Genomic DNA, 20,847 nt, shown 5'->3' on the forward strand with positions numbered 1-20,847 from the left:
TTCCACCTTCCTTCAGCCAGTTTCCACGTCTCTGGTGCTTAGAGATACCTGAGGGAGGCAGCCAGCCCGGTAAGCTGGGACCTGGCGCCCTTGGTGCGTCCCAATCCCAGAGAGCCCCCAGACCCCTGACCCCTTTCTGATCCTAGGTATCACCAGAGGGTGCTGTATATTGACATTGATATTCACCACGGCGATGGCGTGGAAGAGGCCTTCTATACCACAGATCGGGTCATGACTGTGTCCTTTCATAAATATGGAGAGTACTTCCCAGGAACTGGGGACCTACGGGTGAGAACTCCCTTCAGGAGCCAACGAGCTCACCCTCAGCTGCCAGCTCTAACTCTCCTGTCTTATGTCACCAAAAACCATTTCCTGCCTCTCCTGCCATTCAGAACACCATACCCCAGCCTAGGACACCGGCCATAGTCTCCTTTTCTCCCTTATCCTGGAGCAAGGGAATGATGGGGCGTAAAGGGTTGGGAGGGATAGGGGTCTCCTGACTCCCTGCACTTCCCTCCTGGCCATAGCTGAACTGCATTACTCTATTCACATATCCCTTATGGCTCAGGTTCTCTCCCATGGGCTAGAAAGTGGGACCCTTATGGACCATCTCAGGGGTTCTTAACATTTTTAGGTCACTTCCCCACTTCCCCTTTGACCATCTGACTGAAGGCTGTGGACTCCCCCAGAAAAGTACATGAAATTTTGCATCTGATAACAAATACTTAATAGACACTTCCCCTTAATGAAGTCCATCCATGGACCTCTAAGAATCCTTGGAAACTAGTTCATTGAACGGTTCTATCTGCTATTGCATGAATACAGTGAAACTAGCTACTTTGTTGTGCCAGTAGCCCTCGTAATTTTAAAGAATTCTTCCCCCTTTGCTTCCCCTCAACTCCTCCTTAGAGAAGAGAGAGTTGTGGGTAGAGGAGTGAGCAGTAAAGCTCTCTGGAGAGGAAACGGTTGTTCTGTGGCCCAGCCACCAGCCAGCTCTAACCCAGTCTAAAGGTAGAGGTCTCGTGCTCTGGGGTAGGATATTTCATCTCTGGCCCCATAAACGATCCCTCAGTCTGAGTGCAGGCTTAGTGCTGTGTCAGATGTGAGCTAGACTTGCCAGTGAGGGAATGGTACTAACCAAGGTATCCCTGCTTGGTCCCTGGCCCACCTCATGAACCCAGCTTGTCTCTCTTAGAATCACTGCCTCTTTCTTTAGCTCCAGCCCCCATCCTTGAACTTGCTCCTAGCTTCATTTTTCAGTTGTGCTTTAATGTCCCTCTTGATTAGGATATTGGGGCTGGCAAAGGCAAGTATTATGCTGTTAACTACCCACTCCGAGATGGGATCGATGACGAGTCCTATGAGGCCATATTCAAGCCGGTAAGTGGTTTATCCAACACCTGGACTACAAACGGTATTGGTCTAAGGGAGGGGGAGCAAAGCACCCCCAGCATTATCTTAGGAATCTCTTCCCACTGAGAGGCTGGTTGGGAAATGAGATGTGTTTCAGCCCTGGATTGCATGCTGTGCGCTCAGTTCAGGAAACCAAATTCATCCAAATATTTGTTGATGCCTTCTGTGGGTCAGGCCCTCTGTCAGATACAAGAATATCTAAGATCTATGCTCACAGTCTGAGGTGTGGGAGGCAGGCACATACCCAACAGTGTGGTCAGTACTGTTTTTGAGGGGTGAACAGAGGAGTGAGAGTCAAACTTCTGCCTGGGCTGGGGAGAGGGTAGTCAGAGATGGTTTCACAGAGGTAGTGACATTTGAGCTAGACTTTGACTAATGAGGAATTACCCGTGTGAGGAAGGAGGTGGAGGCTGGCTGGGAGGGGTGGCATTCAGCAGAGGGAACAGCCCAGCAGAAGCACAGAGGTGCCAATACGTAGCTGTATGTAGGCCAATGAATATGTGGGAGAAGTGTTAAAGGATGTGGGAAACGTGTGTTGGGGTTGGTTTTTCAAAGGGAGCCTTGAATGCTATGCTGAGGACTTAAATCTTTGCCTGTAAGCAACAGGGAACCATTAATAGAGTAACCAAATACGGTCAGGTAGTCATTCAGCAAACACCAAATACCTACTGTGTGTCTTGTAGGAAGGGTGACAGAGAAGCCTGAGTTACGTCTTTTGCCCTCAGTAACATTAGATTCTAGTTGTGAGAATGAGATGTACAAAAGTGCCGTGCTTCCTCAATATCAGGCGCCAAGTCTGTTGGACCAGTTGAGTAAAGCAGATGCAGCCAAGGGTCAGAAAGACTTCCTAGAGGAAGTAGCCCTGGAGCTTGGGCAGTGAAAGAAGGGAAAGACTCAGAGTGGATAAGGTCATTCTAGGTTCAGCGTTAGGAGAGGTAGGAGGCTGTTTCAGATTGGAAAACTGAAATCCAAAGTGGGGAAACAAGAACCCCAGGCTGATAGTACCTTTTCTCTGCCACCTAGCATGTGTCAAAGTGGAAAGGTCAGAGCGGGCGATAAGGTACAGAAGGAAGTGTTGCATCCACTCTTTTCAGCCCCGAACCTCACATAGCTTTTTTTGAGGCTGGTGGTGAGTAGGATGTGTACTTCTAGGTCATATCCAAAGTCATGGAGATGTTCCAGCCCAGTGCGGTCGTCTTACAGTGTGGCTCTGACTCCCTGTCTGGGGATCGGTTAGGTTGCTTCAATCTGACCATCAAAGGTGAGTCTGGGTAGCACAGGGCTGGGTGGGCAGGGTCCAGCTGGGTGTTCCTGTAACCCAGCACTGCCTTCTCCCACCAAAGGGCATGCCAAGTGTGTGGAATTTGTGAAGAGCTTCAACCTGCCTATGCTGATGCTGGGAGGAGGTGGCTACACCATTCGTAATGTCGCCCGGTGCTGGACATACGAAACAGCCGTGGCCCTGGACACAGAGATCCCTAATGGTAATAGCTCCAGGGCTAGGTCGGGCTGGGTGGGCCTGGAGTTCATGTGTCCTCAAGTGCGCAGCCCCTTTCCCCTTGGCCATATGACCTCCCTTCTGATGCTAGTCATTGATTCTCCTGCCTATTCTCTTGTGATTGTCAGACAATAACTGTATCAGTTTGTCCTGAGACCTTTTTGACCCTGTCCCTTCTCCTTCCTGCTTTTGGTCTGGACAAAATTTTTAGTGGTTATTTATAGCTTTGGAATTTCTACTCTATAGGTAGGGTAACCCGGGTAGTGAGTCACACACACGCGCGCGCACACACACACACACACACACTGGTGTGGACACTGCAGAATGGCATTAAAAAGATTGAAATATAGGCACCATCTCACCCAATCGTGGACTCATTCTTCAATTTGATAGTTGGGCTCACAGGTCCAGATAAACCTGCAAATGCTTTTCTCAGGGTCCCGTGGTTTGGCCGGGTCTCTTGACTCTCTTATCTGCTGCCCCAATTAGAGCTTCCATACAACGACTACTTTGAATACTTTGGACCAGACTTCAAACTTCACATCAGTCCTTCCAATATGACTAACCAGAACACGAATGAGTACCTGGAGAAGATCAAGTGAGTATATCCCGACACCCCTTCATTGAACATCCAGGCTCTGGTTTGTCTCTAACCAGAACCCAGCCACCCTCTCTACCATTGGCCATAGACAGCGACTGTTCGAGAACCTGAGAATGCTGCCCCACGCACCTGGGGTTCAAATGCAGGCGATTCCTGAGGATGCCATTCCAGAGGAGAGTGGCGACGAGGACGAGGAAGACCCTGATAAGCGCATATCGAGTAAGACCCAGACCCAGGGGCCTGTGCTTCCCTCAGTAGGCACCTCTGACTCCCTCCACTGTCCTGGTTCTACATTCCTCCCAAGCTACCTGTCTGTTGGGAAACTCAAGTTCCAAGTTCCATCGCCTATAGAAACAGTTCGGGAGCCTGAGTTCCCTCCCCCACTTCTCTTGGTCCCCTTCCCTCAGTGTCTCTTAGAGGACACGCAGGGAAGCATTGCGCACAGACTCACAGGTCAAGAATCTGCTCTCTCTCAATATTTTCCATTGCTTCCCAGTCTGTTCTTCTGATAAACGAATTGCCTGTGAAGAAGAGTTCTCTGACTCTGATGAGGAGGGAGAAGGTGGTCGCAAGAACTCTTCCAACTTCAAAAAAGCCAAGAGAGTCAAAACAGAGGATGAAAAGGAGAAAGACCCAGAAGAGAAGAAAGGTGGGTTTGTGTTGGGTCAGGACTTGGGTCTTGAGCCCCAGGCCCTGGAGGAGGATGAATCTATGTAGGGCACTGGGAGGAGGGAGCTGACGTGGGCCCTGCCAGCTCCTGTGGGGCTCTTCCTCAGCTCCTTGGGCCTTTCAGTGGCTCCCAGAAGTGGCAGGGCTCACAAAAGAATGAAACTCGATTCGTCATCTCCACTGGCTTATTGAGCCCTGCCAGGCCCCGGAGCCAGGGACTTGCCTGGGCTCCCTGTGGTGTGGTCAGGAGCGTGGCTCTCACATACCACCCAAACCCTTTTCCCGGCACTTCACCCCAGTTTCCCAGGGGGCTGCCTCCGCCCACCGGGTTCAGCTCTTGGAGGCTGGGAAACCGGTCTGACCTGTTTGTTCTCAGCAGGGTTCACTGGGTGGACTTGGGATGGGCTTTTCTCTTTTGTATGTCCAGCGAGCTGTAGTGTGGGGAAGGGGTTTCTGGGGGAGCAAACTCCATGGGTCTTCCAGAGGGGCTGTCCTTGGCCATCCCTGTACTTTTATGTTCCAGAAGTCACAGAAGAGGAGAAAACCAAGGAGGACAAGCAAGAAGCCAAAGGGTGAGGAAGGAGCTGTCTGTCGGCCATCTCCCTAGCATTGGCGCACGTCCCTTTGTCCCCCCACATGCAACACAAGGACAGCTGTCCAGCTGACAAAGGTCTTTCAGGGACCAGTCTGTCTGTCTGCAGTTCTAGGCAGCGCTAGAAAGCCCGAGCCCTCAGTGGTCACCTGGGCTGCTGGGGTCCTGTGGAAGCCATTGTACCTACATTTTTGCCTCAAGGCCTTGCTTGGTTGAGCTGTCTCATACCAGTCTCTGCTCTCTCCACAGGGTCAAGGAGGAGGTCAAGTTGGCATGAGAAGACCTCTCCAGTTCTGGCTTCTTGCCAACTCCCCCACCTTTCTCCTGCAACCCTCAGATTTTATATTTTCTATTTCTGTGTATTTATATAAAAATATATTAAATATAAATATCCCCAGGGACTAAACAGGAACCAGGGCCCCAAGCCCAGGGACATGTGCTGGGTGAGCCTTGTCACCCATCCCTCCCCAACTTTTAATTTTGAACCATAAAGGGTGCCGTGTCTGGGTGGAAAGGATTCTGTTAAGCATCCATAGGACAAAATCCTGAAATGCCAAATGCCTGCTTAGTAGCTTTGGAAAGGTGTCGTTATTGAGTATTCTAGAAGGGGTAGCTAGGTCTTCAGGGAGCCCCTGTTCTTTTCAGGCTCCTTAAGGTAACATCATCCATCTTTAGATTGATTCTGTTCTCCTACCTTCCTACTGGCCCCATGAGCCAAGAAATCCACACTGCCTGCCCTCTGTCCCCGTTCTGCAGGTGGAGATTGGTAGTTTCCTTTTTGAGATACTATTTTTGTTTTTGTGAGAATCTTTGTAATAAAATGGTACATTTCTATACCCTCCTTAGCTGGTCTCCTAATGGTATTCCTGAGTTGGTTATGACTCCACTTTCCTGCCCTTCTGGGGTCCATGAGGATCTGGGCAACCCAACAAAAGAACCGCACAAACTTACCTGTTTTCTTCATCCCTCCCTCAAGATTTGAGATTAACTGATCTTCTCACCCTTCCCCCAGAAGACCACTCATTAAAAAGCAGCACTAAAGGGACAACATTTATTCCTTTTCCAAATGTTACAGTAAAACCAGGTGGAAGAGAATGGTTTTAGCAGTTAGAAAAAAAAAGTACAAATCTGGGGTTTGGCCATTAAAAGTTATTTACAACAGTGGGAGGGGGGGAAAAGACAACAAGAAGTTGTTTCACATTACAGACCTCCCCACCCCGACCCCAAAGCCTAATACTTGCTTACCAAGTCAAAAAAGAGACACAGTTGATTCACAAGCTGGAGGTTTGAACTTGAGTAAGACATTTATAAAAACCTAGACAGGGGCAGTGTCCTTCCCCAGCCTAGGTGCCACTAGGCACAGCACAAGAGACTCAAAGTCAACGGGGAAGGCTGGACACTCAGGGTTTGGGAGTGTAGGCACCCCACATCTGGCTCAGGGATTTGGGGAGTAAACAAAACCTACTTGGAAAAGAATTGGGGGAGAAAACCGGCAATTGCCTTCTGCAGGGGTGGGGATAGGGAAAGAGGTAGGGCCAGGGCAGGAGCATTTCACATCACTAACCTAACTTGGGAAACTGCAAGGGACCATCTTCAACTGGCCTTAAGAGTAAGACCAGGTGGATGATGGGAGAATCCACAAGAGGGAGAAGAGGAAAGGGAATGTGGCTGGGAGGGGGCAACAGCCCCTTCCTTTCTGGGCACAGGAAGGCAGCCAGGGCACCAGGTCCAGGCAGTGACCTCAAGGACAGCACAGTTTTTGCAGCTTAGAGATCACCCACCTGCCCCCACCCAGCTACTCATTCTGCTCGCCAGCAGGTGTAGGGCCACTCTCCGGCCCCGAGGGAGTGGACAGCCCGGCAGCCTGGGACCCTGCCTCTTCTTCTGTGTCTCCTCCCTTGGAGGCAGCACTAGCCTCTGCCCCCTTGGCCTGGGGCTCCTGGCTCTCGGGGGTGGCAACAACCTTCCCTTCCTGGGCAGTGCCTTCCTCGCTGCAGGCACCAATCTCCCCCTGCTCCTGCTCTTCCTCTGTGGGTGAGGAGGCAGACGAATCACCCCCACCCTCCTTCCGATTTCTCTTGAAGGACAGGCCACTCAATTTGAAAGGCTTCTTGAAAGAGAACTTCTTCTTCTTCTTGGGGGTCTCCTTGGCGGGGGCGTCCCCCTTGGCATCAGCGCCCTGGCTAGGGGGTGCTGGCTCGATGGCATCGCCAGTGGCCCCGGCTGCCTCCTCTGTTCCGTTCACGGGGGGCGACTCCCCTTCACCCTTGGGGGATAAGTCTCCATTGCTTTTCACGTGGCCATTCTCCTGAGGGGCAGAGGAGAGCAGTAAGGGCCAGGGCTCTACCCCCCATCCCAGCCCGCCTCTAATCTCTTCCAGACAACGGGGGCCCGACTCATTCTACTGCAACCCGAGAGTCTGGTTGTAGTCTCACCCCACACCCCAGATCCCGTCAAACATTTCCCTCCTGCCTCTCCGGGCGCGCTGGGGCCGAGCACCGAGGCCGCGGCCGGCAGGAGGCGCTGGGGTCCCGTGGCCCCCCACCCACCTCCCCCGGGGCCCTCTCTCCATTCCGCGCAGACCCGCCAGCGGCCGTGGAGCACCGGCGGGCTGGCGAGCAAGCCGAGATTGGACGGGAAGTCGCCCCGGGGCGCTGGTCTCCGCACCTGGACGGCCTATTTCCTTGGCCTCTTGCTTTGTGTAAACGGCCCCCACCCACCGCAGGCTCTCCCCACATCTCGACTCCCCCCTGTAAAAAGGCCGTGGGCCACCGAGGCCCGGGCTGCGGGTGGAGTGCCGGGAGGGGAGGGCACCCGCCCCGCGGCCCCTGGGCGCCCCCTTGGCGCGGCCCTTTGTTCCCCGCGCGGCACTCGGGGCGGCCGGGGGGCAGCGCCGGGGGCCAGGGCCTCGAACAAAGAAAGCGGCGGGACTCGGCCGGCGCCCCCTCCCCGCCCCTCCCCTTGCTTCGCCCGCGGGGGCTGCGGCGCGGAGAACAAAGGGACCGGGCGGGGGAGGGGGCGCCGCGTGTCCCGGGCCGGACAAAGCGCGCGGCCCCGGCCCAGGGCCCGAGAGGGGGCGAGGTGCGAGAGAAGGGGGCCAGGGTGGGCCGTATCCAGCGCACCCACCTGTCCGTTGGCCTTAGCTGGGGAAGCGCCTGCAGCCTCCTCGGTGGTCACGTCGCCCCGGGGAGCCTTGGAGCTCTGGCTGCCCATGATGGGGGTCTGCTGGGGGGCGCCCGGAGCCGCCCCGGGCTCGCGCCGCAGGGGATAGTTCGACGGGGTCGGCTTGGCCGGCAGAGGGGTGGGGCTCGCGCCTGAGGGGGAGGGGTATCGGGGGGAAACCGAGCTGCACCCCCGCTCCGCGCCCGACCCGCTATCTGCGACCGCTGCCGCTCAGCTCCAAGTCAGTGCCACCCGCCGAGCTGCCTATATAATGCTCCCGGAGCTCGGGGCGGGGCCAGCATTTAAGTGCCCAATCGAGGGGCGGAGGCGGGCTCAGGTCGCTGGGCCCCACTTGCGCAGTGGGCGATGCTGGCGGTCTGGTCCCCACAACCCGCACGACTACCAGGGGCAGGTGGGGTCTGGTGTGGGAAGGAAAGAGGCGGTTTCTTCAGCGTACTGGGAGGAGAGGCGCTCCGAGAGGAAAGGAGAGAGCGCAATCACTCCCTCTTCTCACCGCCCACCTCTCAGCGGGACACCCCAGCACCTGGAGTGGCCCCCACCCCCTTGGTCCGGCACTAGCACTCCCTCGTAGTCTCCCCCCTAGAACTCCTGGACGGGCTCACGTGCCCAGACTCGTCTGACGGCCGGTCCTGAGTTATGCTCCAGAGAATGTGGTCATGGAAGCTGCAGGGCCCCTCGCTGCGATCTGCGCCCCCCTCAGGCCCTAGACAGGTCATAGGTTCCACCCACTTCCCAGCCAGCCTTCACTGGCCACCCGGCCACCCGAGGGGGCCTCTTAGTCCCTGGTGGCCAATCATACTGAGCCCCCACAGACAAGCTCACCCTTAATCCCTTGTGCCTTCAGCCTAGACCCCACCTGAAAAGGTCCTGTGACCTTGAACAGCATCTTCATCTCCATTTGAGAACTGAAGAGCCTGGGGCTCAGAGACATTGACATAACCTGTCTGACTTGTCTGGTCCTCTCCCCCAACATATGCTCCCCTACTTCAGGGCTCCTCATCAAGGAGGCAGACCTTAAAACACTCCAGTTCTTGAAGAGGAAGGGTGGGATATCGCCAAGGCTCCCTCCTCCCCTGGCATAGCCCCTTGAGGACAGCCCCCAAGGCTCCCCAGCCCAGCCTCCAGCCCTGCCTGAGTGAGGGAGCCTGGAAGTAGGGGCAGGGTGCGGATGGCTGGAGACTCTCCAGCTCTAGTTCCCTGCCACTTCCCTTTCCCCTAGCCTGGACATGCCAATGGGAAGCCCAGCATCCTGACTGGCCCCAATGTGTGTGTCCAGCTGCCCACCCTCAGCCCCCAGGAGAAAGGGGATGGGAGTTGGAGGAAGCAGTGTTGCAAAAGCAAAGCTGTGTCCTGTACAGCTAGCTCAGTATGTTCTTCCTTCCCCACCTCCCCACAATGAGTAAAGCCCCCTGGGAGGCCTGAGGCTGTCAGTCGTGGAAACATCTCCCCCCCCACCCCCGTGCCTGAAAAATCAGGAACTCCCCACAGATCTGACAACAGAGAATCGGGGGAGGGCTTCTACATTCAGCACTCATGGCTCCTGTATCCTCCATTCCCACCACACTCTGAGACTAGAGACTAGTAGTATGCTCAGTTTCATTAGGATCCCTCCCCGTTTTACAGATGGGAACAGTGAGGTTCAGAAAGGGAAAGTTACATGTCCAAGGGCACACAGCAGATACCAGTAGCTGAGGGTGAGAAAAAGTGGAGAAGCCTGCTGAAATGGGCTGGGAGCTGTAAGGAAACCCCTGGAAGAATTCTCCATTGAGATCTGGGGCTGCATGGTCAGTGGGAGGAAAGAAGAACTAGCTTTGGAACAGGGAGGGGCACCATGCCCCACCGAACCTCAGTGACAAGACAGTGACTTCTCCACCAACTGCCACTAATGGATGGACGTCGTGACCGGCATCTGTCTCGGACACAATAGGGAACCCACAATGCTGCCAGGCGCTGCCCGCACCGGCTGGCAGGGCTCAGATGGAGGGTGTGTGAGTCCTGGAGGGGTTGGGGTCGGAGGTTAAGAGCAGATCCCAGGACTCCCTAATTCCAGGCGCTGCCCTGAAGGGATGAGAGGCAAATTGCCTAGACAATCCCAGGGCTAAAGGACCCTGAGTCCCCAGAGGGGGCATGGTGCACAGAGGAGACCCTGCATCCCCCCCGCCCCCCCCGCCCCCCCCCACGCCAGAAATTGAAGGACGCTGGGCAGGGGTTACCTCGGAGCCCAACCCCTCAGCAAATCCAGGTCCCAGCAGAATCCGGCTTCTGGAAGAGGGAAGAGGTTTAGGATGCTGTGGGGGTGAAAGGGGTGGGTACAGCAGCCCCCACAGCCTCCGTCCATGCTGAGGCTCCTTCCTCCCCAGCTGCTGCCAGCCCAGACAATGCGCCCATTGTTCTGCGTCTCCAGGGGCCTGTGTGCAACTGTGTGTGTCTGTTTCTCTCTGTGTGTGACTGTGTATTGCTCTGTATCTGTCCGTGTGTGAGAGACTGTGACTGACTGTGTGTGTGTGAGACCAGGTGTGTGTAGTTGTGGTTGTGTGAGTCTGCCTCTGTGTGTGTTTCTAGGGTGAGAGAAAAGATTGGTGACTCTGAGACTTTCTGAGTGTGTACTGGTCTGTCCTTGAGACTGTGTTGGTGACTGTTGGCTGTGATTGGGTGTATAACTATGAGTGTTGGTGGCTGTATGAATGCCCATGAGTGTGTGGATGAAGGAGTGTATACTTTGTGTGACTGTCCCCACGGGTGGCTGTGTGTGCCTCAGTGGGTCACTGAGGCTGTGGTGGTCAGAACCTTTAAGGGGTGAGCTTTAGCCAGGAAGAGTGACAGGGAAAGGAGGAATGGGAAGGACAGGGTGACTCTGGGATAGTCGGGGAAGGGAAGCTGCAAAGATTAGAAACCCTATGCTTTCACACATCCCCCATTTGTCCCAACTCTCTACTAAGGGCTCAGACCCTGGCCCTGACCTGAGATGCTGCTAGCGCCCATGGACAGAACGGAATGGATTTCCTTAGCAGGAAGCCTGGGACCTCAAAAGAGACACAGAGTGGGGCTGAAGGTGGAGGGGGGCAGCAGAGAACATTACCCCATGAAGGAGGTTTCGGGGCATTTTGAGATATCTGAGGGATCAGATCAGATACCAGGTGAGGTGTGAGCAGACACTATCTAGTCAGAGATGGAGGATGGGCCTTCCTAGTGGAGGGAAAGGCCCAGAGGTGGGAAGAGACATCCGAGAATGGCTAGGTGCAAATGGAGGGGAGGCCTCAGGAGTGGTGACGGCACAGCCCAGTTCCCAGCCCCAGGGTCCCCATCTCCTTCCGGGGATCATCAACTGGACCCAGAGACCTTCGTTCTAGCCCTCGGTCTGCCTCCTCCTGCTTTGTAACTGTGAACCAGTCCTCTCCTCTTGGGCCTCAGTTTGCTCATCTGTACAGTGAGAGGTTGGGCTCAATGATTTATACTCACAAAGGCTGGAGTTTCTCCTGCTCCCACTAAGGCAGTGTCAGCTGTGAGTCACACAGGGCCCTGCCCTCAGGGGTTTCCCATTGAGAGAAGAGACAGGCAGTGCCTTAAGGGGAGAAGAAAGACCAGACCAGGGTCACATGAAGGGCCTGTGGGCTGCACGGGGAGGGGGCACGTGAGTGGGCCAAGGGACAGAGGAAGAGTTTAGAGCAGGACAAAGTGGGAATAGCAAATGGTTTATGTGAGGGTGGGGATGGAGGGGGAGACCTACCGTGTTTCCCTGAAAATAAGACCTAGTCGGACAATCAGCTCTAATGAGTCTTTTGGAGCAAAAATTAGTGTAAGACCCAGTCTTATTTTACTGTAATATAAGACCGGGTCTTATATAATATAATGTAATACAATATAATATAATATAATATAATTAATATATAATTAATATAAGATCTGGTCTTATTTTAGTATAAGACTGGGTCTTACATATTATAATGTAAGTCTGGGTCTTATATTAATTTTTGCTCCAAAAGATGCATTAATGCTGATTGTCCAGCTAGGTCTTATTTTGGGGGACACACGGTAGCTCAGAGCAAGGTTTAGGAGACAGGCTCCTTTGGATTCAGTGACTGGCTGGGTGCAGGTGTGGAGTGGGGAGAAGAGAGTAATGAAATTGTTGCCCACATTTCTGTTTGGGGTGACACTGGCAAAGTGGATCCATTGACTGAGACAGGGCATCAGAGGAAAAAAGAATTGGGAGGGGGTTGCTGAATCTAACCTTGCTGAGTTTGAAGTGCCCAGGGAACGTTTGGAGGGACAACCAGGAGACAGCCTGAAGTCTATAAGCTTCAGCACATAGACATGTGCTCAAAAAGGCCAGGGTCCAGGCTGGCTAGTGACCAGACGGGGACAACAGACAGAAGGTTTTAAGTCAGAACTAATCCTATGAAATCTGGGCCTCTGGTTGCTGCTTGTAAGAGGGTAACTGGAACCATGCAGTTCATGAGGTCACCCAGGAATTACCAGGGCAGTGGGGAGCACTACCATTGGAGGGTCAGGCAGCAGGGGAGGGCCCCAGGAAGGAGTCTGGGAGGGAGCCAGCAGAGAGGGGGAAGGATAACCCCAGGGTACAGAATCATAGAAATCCTTGACCACTGGGGAGAGTTTTAACGAGGCAGTAATGACCAACAGTAATAACAATCATGGCTGCTAGCACTGATTAAATGCTGCTTCCCATAATTACCTCCAGCTGGTGAGATGTGCCATCCTTGTTCCCATTTACAGAGGAGGAAACTAAAGCCCAGAGGCTGAGAGTTTATCTGAGCAGAAGAGGAGGAGGACAAGACTAGCAGAAAGCGGTTTTCAGGAGCTCTTGAGAAGCAAGGCACTGTTAGGTTCCGTTGGAGGCACCCACAAAGGGTTCTGATGTTTCGGGTTTGGAGGAGCAAATGGGGATGTCAGCAGGGAGAGGCAAGGCAGCCCCGGGGCTGGGGCCGTAGGACTTGACTCTGGGTAGCTGGGTTCTGGCTCTGTTATCGGTTATCGGCAGGACCCAGGTCTGTAGCCTCCTTGCCAATCACCTGGCCTTGAAACCCAGGTCTGGATACTGAGGTACCTCAGCGGCCCTTCCCTGGGACCCACCATCCCACCAGTCACCAAGTCACAGGGACAGGGATTCTGAAGTTCCCTTTTAGAATTTTAGGCAACCCAGACCTTTTATTTCTCCTTTCTCCTCCCTTTTCTCCTGGTCTGTGTGTAAATGTGTGCATGCGTGTGTGTGGTGGCAGTGGCTGTGTAAACTGGAGCAGGGCCCAGCCACTATCCAATAAAGCTGTCTCTGGCTCAATTTTCCCAATAGCCAAGACATGTGTGTAATCCCAGCTCACCTGCCTATCTCCCTCAGGCTTGATGAAGTCACCAGAAATTCAACCCAGTTATTCTGGGCTGTCCTGAACCTCTTCCCAGCTCTCAGTTTCCTTTCAGATCTTGGGTGCCTTTGGGGAAGAGGTGGAATGTGGATTGCTTACAACTTTCCAGCCAAAATCCCCCACTTAGGGGAAGTCCCTTTAAAAGGGCAGCTGAAATTGTCTTCCAGTCCCAACCCTTCCTCCCCAGCACTGCTTAGACCTGGTATCATCATCTGTCCCATTCAGCCTCTTCCCTCAAATGATCTGGACCCAAACTACTGTTACCTCCTGGCTTTGTGACCCTGAGACGTCCCTCCCCCTCGCTGAGTCTCACCATGCCCACTTTGTAAAACGAGGACACTGGGTGCCACTTCAGGTTGTGGCCAGGGATCAGTGAGGTATTGTGTTGAGGCAATTGTAGCAGTGAAGAGCTGGCTCCATTACGTCCTAGCTGTGTGGCTTTAGGACCTCTCTGAGTCTCAGTATTCTCATCTGTAAAATGGGAATGATAATAGTACCCATTTCTTAGGGTTATTGTGAGATAAATGAGCTAGTGACCGGGAGTAAAGCTCTTAAAACCAAGCAGCTGAGGCGCAGAGCACCTGGGAAGCATTCAACAATGTTCCTAGGTGTGATTACGTGGCATGCTGGGCAAGGGCGGACATAAAGTTAGCACTCAACAGTGCGCCCATTCCCTTTCCTTTTCTTCCCTTCCTGCCCTCGAGAGGGGAGGTGGGGGTCTAGGACAACCCTGAGATAACCTTGCGGCCCCTCCATCAACATTCTTCTGGGGCAGGTGGTGGAGGGACTGACCAGGCTGAGCTGGATTGACCAGACGCTGAAACGTTCAGATGGAAATTTGTTTGGCTCAATCAGTTCCTTAAATGGCAAAGGAATCTGCCTCTCTCCAGAACCCTGAGGATTCTTTCCCTCTCCTCTTGCACCCCAGAAGTGTCTCCCCGGGACCTCCTTTCAGTGACTCTTCCCAGAAAGCCATACTCTGGAGCCTCCTACCATCCCACACATCATGTGTCTGTCCCCTCCCAGTCTCTCCACAAGTTCTCCTTCCCTCCTGTCTGTACACGGAGCCTGACATTCTGGTGGCCCTCCCCCAATGCTCCAGACCTCATTTCCCTCCTTTCTCCTCAGCCTACTGAACTTCAACTCTACTGGCTTTTCAGTTCCTCAGAGTGCTGAGCTTCTCCCACCTCAGGGCCATTGAATATGCTGTTCCCTCTGCCTAAAATGCCTCTTTCCACTTCTCTACTTGCTGAATTTCTACTCTTCTCTTAAAACCCAGATCAAAACACTCCTGAGGAACGAATGGCTCTCCCCACCACGTACATACTCCAGGTCTCTGAGCTTAGGGTTCCCACTCAGCACCTGTCACCTTAAATCCATTCAGTGCTGAGGATTATGAGTGCAGCCTTGGAATTCAAGTTTGTGATGCCTGTTAGAGTCCCAGAGGAGACATCAGGTTGGCAGTTCATAGATCCATAAGCCTGGACTTCAGAGGAGTTTGGGGGTATCCCAGATTTGAAGCCACAGGACTGAATGGGCTCCACTAGAGAGAAGTGGCTCAAGAAGACAGAACCAGGGAGCTCTCCAACATTTAGAATCTGGAAGGGGAGCCGGTGGGAGGATTCAGCTTATGGCCAGTGAGAAAGGAAGAGATCGGGCGGAGGGGTGTCCTGAAGGCTGAGGAAATAAATGGTTTCCAGAAGGAATGAGTGACCCTCCATGTCAAATGCTGCTGACGGGTGGAGGAAGATAGAGGGAGAGAGGTGTGCGAGGAGTTCAGGGGGCAGAAGTGACAGGACTTAGGGAAGGACTAAGAATGTTGGGACTGAGGAGGAAGGAAGATGAAGGACGGTACCCAAGGGTCTGGTTTGGGCAAATGGGTGGAAGGAGGTGCCAAGCCACCCATAGGAAGCCTGAAGGAGGAGCAGTGGCATACTGGTGGGGGAGAGGTCAGTTTTGGACAGGTTGGGTTAAGGTGGCTTTGGAATGGCATTAGGATCACATGATGTCAGCAAGATCAAATGATGTCTGTGGATATGGAGAGAAATGTGTGTCGGAGACAAAGAGGAAAAAAGATCTCTCTCTCTCTCTCTCTCTCTCTCTCTCTCTCTCTCTCTCTCTCTCTCTCCCCCTCCCTCTCCACCTTCTCTATGTGTATCTGTGAATCCATAGGCTGATGACTCTGAAATTGCTGTCTCCAGCGCAGATCTCTCTAGAACTCCACTTGCTCTTGGAGATCACCCCAGATGTCCCACAGGGATCTACAAGACACAGAAAAACTGGCCCGGGGGGACAAAGACTAGAGAGGGTAGAATTAGAGGCAAGAAAACCAGGAAAGAGTTGATCAGACTGGTCCAGACAAGGCCATAGAGGCCTAAACTAGGTGAGGCCAGAGAGCAAAGGAGGAGATAAAGTCCAGAGACATTCAGGGAACCGAGAGCACCAGAGATGGGGACTGGCTTCCTTGTGGAGGGAGAGGGAGCTAGAGGAGGAAGGATATGGCTCCAGGAGTCCGCTGGGTGTGGGGAGTTGGGGTGGGGCTGTCCCCACCGGTACCTGTTTATGTGACTAAGACCCCACAAAGGGCAGGGGTTGGGTCATAAGGGTATGGGATAAGCATACCCATAACAGCAGGGGGGCTGCTGTTGACCGCTGAGTGGACAAGTGCGGGTAGAAGTCCAAAGACTCCTTCCTCAGCCACCAGCACCCTCTGCCCGGCCTTTGCAGGTAAGCTTAGGCAGGGTCCACTCTCAGCCTCAGTCCTGAGCAGGACCCGGGAGAGCGTGTAAGGGGGAGCACCAGAGGCCTTGGACCTAGTTGAGGGCTGGAAACCATTCATTGCCCACCAGCGTGGACCTGAGACCCCAGGAAGGCCTGAGGCCTGGAGATGCCATGATAGGACCATTTCCCTCCCCTGCATTAAACTTGTTCGTGGCTTCCTACTTCCTCCTGGAAAATGTCTAACTCCCTAGTCTGACCTTCAGGGTCTTTGAAACTCCAGGCCCAGCTCGCCTTATTTTAGGCAGAGCCTACCTGACTGCCAATCTCACCGTTCCCTCAGTGGGATGACCATTTCAGCCTGCAAATCATCAAACCTTTCTCCACGCTGCCAATTCTGCCAGGAGCGCTATGCCACGTGTATGCCTTCCTGGTGCTTGCCCACCCATCAAGATTCAGCTCAAGGGACACCTCGTGGAGGCTTTTCTGACCCACCAAAGGACCCACTGTGCCTCATAATAACGAATGTCACCCTCCTGTGACATTTTACTGAGCTGGAATACATCTCTGCCTTTCTCTTTCTATGACACTGTGTCTGGAGAGCAGGCGCTAGGTCTGGTTCATCCAGGCCACCCTACCCGGGGGTTTGTGTGGGGATGGATGCAGTGGGAGGATCACAGGTGATAGCAAATGCCCCCCAGCTCTTGGGTTCGGTCGAACTCAGTGTGTGGGAATGGGGAAAACTGAACTCATCACCCCCCAAAGTGGAGAGAACCAGAGAGAGGTGAAAGTAACTTTATTTGGGCAGTGAAGGGCAGAAACACAGAGAGCCCAGGAGAGAGGGCAGAGGTAGGCAATCTTCAGAGAGGAGGCACAGGACTGTGCAGCACTTCCAGGCCCTCTTCCTGCTCATCCTGGCTTGGCACAAGGTAGCCTCTAGACCCTCATGCGATGAACCTGAAGCCTGTCTCCCCAAATCCCTGGAAAACAGACATCTGTGACACTCCTCTGGAGCCCCAGGGCCCAGGGTATACAGCTGAGAAGCCAGACTGCTGGGCCTCACATGCAGCTCTGCCATGAACTAGCTAGTATCTGTGGACAAGTCACTTAGTGGTTCTGAGCCCGTCTTCTCATCTGAGGATAATGGGAATAATGATGGCACCCCCCTCATAGGGTTATGATGAGGCTTAAGAAAGAAAATCGCATGCAAAGTTTAAGCAGAGTGCCTGGCAGAGAGTCAATGTGCAATAAATATTAGTTGTTATGATTATTATTTTATCAAGAGACCTGGGTTCTAGTCTCAGTTCTGCCAAGTTCTCCTCTCTGGACCTGCCTGAGCTTCCATCTGTAAAATGGGGTGTTAGACGGTTAAATGAGATAAAGGACTTGGCAGAGGCTTCTAAGGTGAATGATTATCTCTGCCTCTCTGAGGTTCACCTTCTTGGGGGTGCAGGGGGATTGTCACCCCATTCTGTCAAGTCTTTTTTTTTTTTTTTTTAACTTTTTATTTATTTTACGTGTGTTTTTCCAGGACCCATCAGCTCCAAGTCAAGTAGTGGTTTCAATCTAGTTCTGGAGGGCACAGCCCACAGTGGTCCATGTGGGGATCGAACCCTACTGTGGGGCGTGTGGGGGCAACCCTGCCGCTAAGAGCACCGCGCTCCAACCAACTGAGCCAACCGGCCACCCCTGTCAGGTCTTTACTGGGCTCTCTGTCCAGGCAGGACCTGCTGTCACAGAGCCAGCCCATCTCCTCCCCTCTGCCCACAAGGCAGAATGAGAGGAAAGGGTTGGGGTTGCCTCAGCAGGGACTGTGGTTAGACAGGACGAAGGACTTCCTTCCGGGCTGCAGGATACTACCCTGGGAAGGAGCCAGAGGTCATTGGACTGTGGCATTGGGGGGAGGGGCTGCTTCCAGGACAATGGCCAGGCCAGGCCAGTCTGGCCAGAATGGGACAGTGGGATGAATCAGTTCGGCAATGACCTCACCTCCAGAGACTGTGGAAGGGCCCTGTTTAAACCTGCCTCACGGCTCCTGAGATCACAAAAACAACAGACAGGAACAGAGACACAGAAATAGGAACGCTTCTGGACAGAGAGCCAGAGGCAAGAGGCCACCCACTAGACATATGCTGTTCCCTCTGCCCAGAACAGTCTTCGCAGGATCTGGAGTAGCTGACCCCTCATCCTCCAGGCCTCATTTGAGAGTTACCTCCTCAGGCAGGACCTCCTGACCAACAAATACATTCATTCAACATTTATTGAGCCCTAATTATGAGTCAGGCACTGTTCTAGATCTGTGAACAAGACAATGGCTCTGCCCACTCCATATAAAGTAGCACCTGGCCCACCTTGCTCTTCTCAAACACAGAGTACTTCACCTCTGACCTCTTTTTATTGTCTGTCTCCCCAACCAGAATGTAAGCTCCCCGAGGGCAGGGACTTCAACTGTTTGTTTCACCAATGACTCAGAGTACAAACCTGGCACAAACCACTAAAATGGGCCCTTGATAAATATTTGTTGAATAAATAAACGGACACAGAGACCAGAGACAGATACACAGAGAAACAGCCATGCTGCAAGGTGGATGCAGACATTCAGAGATGCACAAAAATGTAAGCACACACAGGATGATCACCACAACAGTGCCCCGTCAGTTTGACCCTGAGCCTGCCTTCCTTCCCTTAGGTCATTCAGCTTGGTCAAGGGTGGGGGAGGAGGGGGCTGGAGTCACTCCTGCCCTGGGGCTGACCTAGTTGGTGCCCAAAGGCACTACCTATCTTGGTCCCCCGTACTCCCGAGCTGGGCACAAAGTTGGCATTGTTTGAGGAGCCCTATTTGGAACTCTATTTTACTTTTTTAGGTGTCTTCTGATGAACAGAAATCTTAATATGGTCAAATCTGTCAATCTCTTAAATGTTTGTAGTGGTCTGGGAAGGGCAGGGATAAACAACCCCGCAGAGATCCACGCCCAGCCTATGCGGCCCTTCCTATTTCTGCTCAATCCCTCCAAGTCCTGGAGCACGCAAGGCAGCGGATGCCGCGGACCCACCTTTTGCTCACGCCTCGCCCTGTCCAGACTCCCCACTAGGCACCGCCTCTAGACCCCTCCGAAGTCGCGCCCTCTTCTGGCACCGCCCTTCACTGGTTCTCACGGGCGCAAAGGAACTAGAGGTCTCTTCCTCTTGCCCAGGAATTGGTAGTTAATATTCTGCCACCGGTGCTTCCACCTGGAGGGAGGGAAGATTGAGCATACAAGATGGGGACAAGTCTTCCCCGTTCCCTCCGGGTCTAGCCCAACCTGCCTAGTCCCGCCGCATCCTTCGGCTCTCAGTCGCCTCAGGCCCCACCCTTCCCATCCAGTCCCTACCCCTCTCGCAGACCCCGCCTTCGGCAATAGACCCCGCCCCTTCACAGCTCCTCCGCCCCGCCCCACCCCGTCCCGCCCGGTGCGCTCACGTGAGGCGCGGCCGCGAGCCGTAGCAGCTGGGCCAGCGCGCTGAGGGCACGTCCGCCAGGCCGGTGGCTCCCGGCAGCAGCAGCAGGTTGCGGGCGGGCCAATGCCAGGAGGCGCCGGGTGGGCGGCGGCGCTGCGGGCTCAGCCAGTAGTCACCCAGGCTGCGGCGGACGGCGGGGGCCGGCAAGGCCGGGCCACGATAGCCCCAGAAACACAACTCCTGGTCCAGGCGGTGCGGGGGCGTGGCCCGGGGCTTCCTGCGGGTAGATGGGGCAGCCGTCACCCCAGGAGAGCACGACAGGCGTGGAGGAGGGGGCCGCCTTGGATCGGACGCGGCGAGGCGAGGGCCGAGATCACTCCTAGTCGATTTAGAGGGACTGGGAGAGGGATTGGGGCCCCCATCGGGCCAGGGACCTGGGCGCCTCCTCCTCCCAGCTGCCAAACCAGGGCCCTTGATCCCGCCGGTGCCCTCCCGCAGGCCCCCTCACCGGGACAGAAGAAAATTCACCACGAAGTGGGCAGTCTCGGTGAATAGCATGGTGTCCAGGCCGCCTGGCCCGGCTTGGGCCTCTTTAATACCTGCCCGGGCATGGAGGGGGAGGCCTGAAAGCCCATAGTCCCCCGGGGCCGGCTGTTTTTAGCAGGAGGCCTCTGCTGGTAGAGGCGGGTGGGGGCAGCGCCAGCCCCTCTGGTGGGGTCTAATCCGTTGTCTGCCTTCACCAGCTGTTTCAGTGGGATGGGGCTGATAAGCAGATCTTGAGGATACCCTGAGACACTTACCCCAGGACCAAGGATGGAACAGCAAGGACAGGCAGAGGCAGCAAGAGGGGACTGAGGGCAGGAAGGTCAGCTGCCAGTTGGATAAGCCCTTCTCTAGCTAACCCAGGGCCTCCAGCCTCCACTCACACGCTCTGTTGGTGTGCTCAGATAGAACCCACACTTCAGAAGGCCTCCCTGCTCCCAGGCTTAAGAGCCCCCAACTTCTGCCCTCCAGGGCCCTTATAACAGCCTTTCCCCTTGCTCCAGGGCGCTCCTAAATGTCAGAGGCAGGAGGCTCCTCAGCCAGCTCCAGTTCAGAAGTTCTTAGCTGGTTGCCAGGAATGAGTTTTGGGGAACTCCAGGAACCCCTAAACTGTCTGCAAAGTTCCAAACACATATATTTCTGGAGAGAATCTAGAAAGGGTCCCTGACACCAACTTCCTCCCCCCAAAAGTCCTTGATCTGGTCTAACCCACTTTTTTGCAGAAAGGGAAACAGGTTCAACAAGGAACAGAGAAAAGCCGAAAGTAAAACCCTGCCCCCAACAATGGGTGAGACAACCCCTCTGTGCCCTTGTC

At 54.2% G+C, this 20,847-nt stretch overlaps 3 protein-coding genes across 4 annotated transcripts in view; 1 reads left to right on the plus strand and 2 right to left on the minus strand.

Annotated features, from left to right (window-relative positions):
- HDAC1 (histone deacetylase 1) overlaps positions 1-5,618 on the plus strand; it is a 28,258-nt gene extending 22,640 nt beyond the window's left edge. The window contains exons 6-14 of the mRNA XM_088790907.1: positions 147-288; positions 1,288-1,380; positions 2,566-2,674; positions 2,757-2,897; positions 3,401-3,509; positions 3,601-3,731; positions 4,009-4,161; positions 4,705-4,753; positions 5,023-5,618. Coding sequence (XP_088647033.1) covers positions 147-288; positions 1,288-1,380; positions 2,566-2,674; positions 2,757-2,897; positions 3,401-3,509; positions 3,601-3,731; positions 4,009-4,161; positions 4,705-4,753; positions 5,023-5,050 — 955 coding nt within the window. The 3' untranslated portion in view covers positions 5,051-5,618. The remainder of the gene's footprint in view (positions 1-146; positions 289-1,287; positions 1,381-2,565; positions 2,675-2,756; positions 2,898-3,400; positions 3,510-3,600; positions 3,732-4,008; positions 4,162-4,704; positions 4,754-5,022) is intronic.
- A 192-nt stretch (positions 5,619-5,810) lies between these two features.
- Positions 5,811-8,033, minus strand: MARCKSL1 (MARCKS like 1). The gene is made up of 2 exons (XM_088790908.1): positions 7,900-8,033; positions 5,811-7,081 (listed from the first exon to the last, which is right to left on the minus strand). Exons 1-2 carry the CDS (start codon positions 7,984-7,986, stop codon positions 6,569-6,571), a joined length of 600 nt encoding a protein of 199 aa, XP_088647034.1. The 5' UTR covers positions 7,987-8,033; the 3' UTR covers positions 5,811-6,568.
- LOC148755644 (uncharacterized) lies at positions 8,006-20,267 on the minus strand. 2 transcript variants are annotated; one of them, XM_088790910.1, is made up of 6 exons: positions 19,999-20,267; positions 19,513-19,767; positions 19,106-19,283; positions 11,416-11,518; positions 10,170-10,218; positions 8,006-8,087 (listed from the first exon to the last, which is right to left on the minus strand). In XM_088790910.1, exons 1-3 carry the CDS (start codon positions 20,046-20,048, stop codon positions 19,205-19,207), a joined length of 384 nt encoding a protein of 127 aa, XP_088647036.1. In that variant the 5' UTR covers positions 20,049-20,267; the 3' UTR covers positions 8,006-8,087; positions 10,170-10,218; positions 11,416-11,518; positions 19,106-19,204. The 2 variants fall into 2 exon arrangements, with proteins under 2 accessions (XP_088647036.1, XP_088647035.1); XM_088790909.1 differs by lacking the exons at positions 8,006-8,087; positions 10,170-10,218; positions 11,416-11,518 and adding an exon at positions 16,833-17,032 and having other exon boundaries at positions 19,999-20,265.
- Positions 20,268-20,847: the final 580 nt, after the last annotated feature.

The sequence above is a fragment of the Rhinolophus sinicus genome, chromosome 14 (assembly GCF_057876585.1).
Source record: "Rhinolophus sinicus isolate RSI-liver-muscle chromosome 14, RSI-T2T, whole genome shotgun sequence".
Classification (NCBI taxonomy): Eukaryota; Metazoa; Chordata; class Mammalia; order Chiroptera; family Rhinolophidae; genus Rhinolophus; species Rhinolophus sinicus.

Bases quoted from the DNA above. Each gene is read 5' to 3' on its own strand.
- LOC148755644 (XM_088790910.1), bottom strand. From the start codon at position 20,048: ATGCTATTCACCGAGACTGCCCACTTCGTGGTGAATTTTCTTCTGTCC. The intron at 19,768-19,998 runs GTGAGGGGGCCT...ATCTACCCGCAG, and splicing joins GTGAATTTTCTTCTGTCCCG to GAAGCCCCGGGCCACGCCCC. The intron at 19,284-19,512 runs GTGAGCGCACCG...CCCTCCCTCCAG, and splicing joins GGCTCGCGGCCGCGCCTCAC to GTGGAAGCACCGGTGGCAGA.
- MARCKSL1 (XM_088790908.1), bottom strand. From the start codon at position 7,986: ATGGGCAGCCAGAGCTCCAAGGCTCCCCGGGGCGACGTGACCACCGAG. The intron at 7,082-7,899 runs GTGGGTGCGCTG...TCTGCCCCTCAG, and splicing joins CAGCTAAGGCCAACGGACAG to GAGAATGGCCACGTGAAAAG.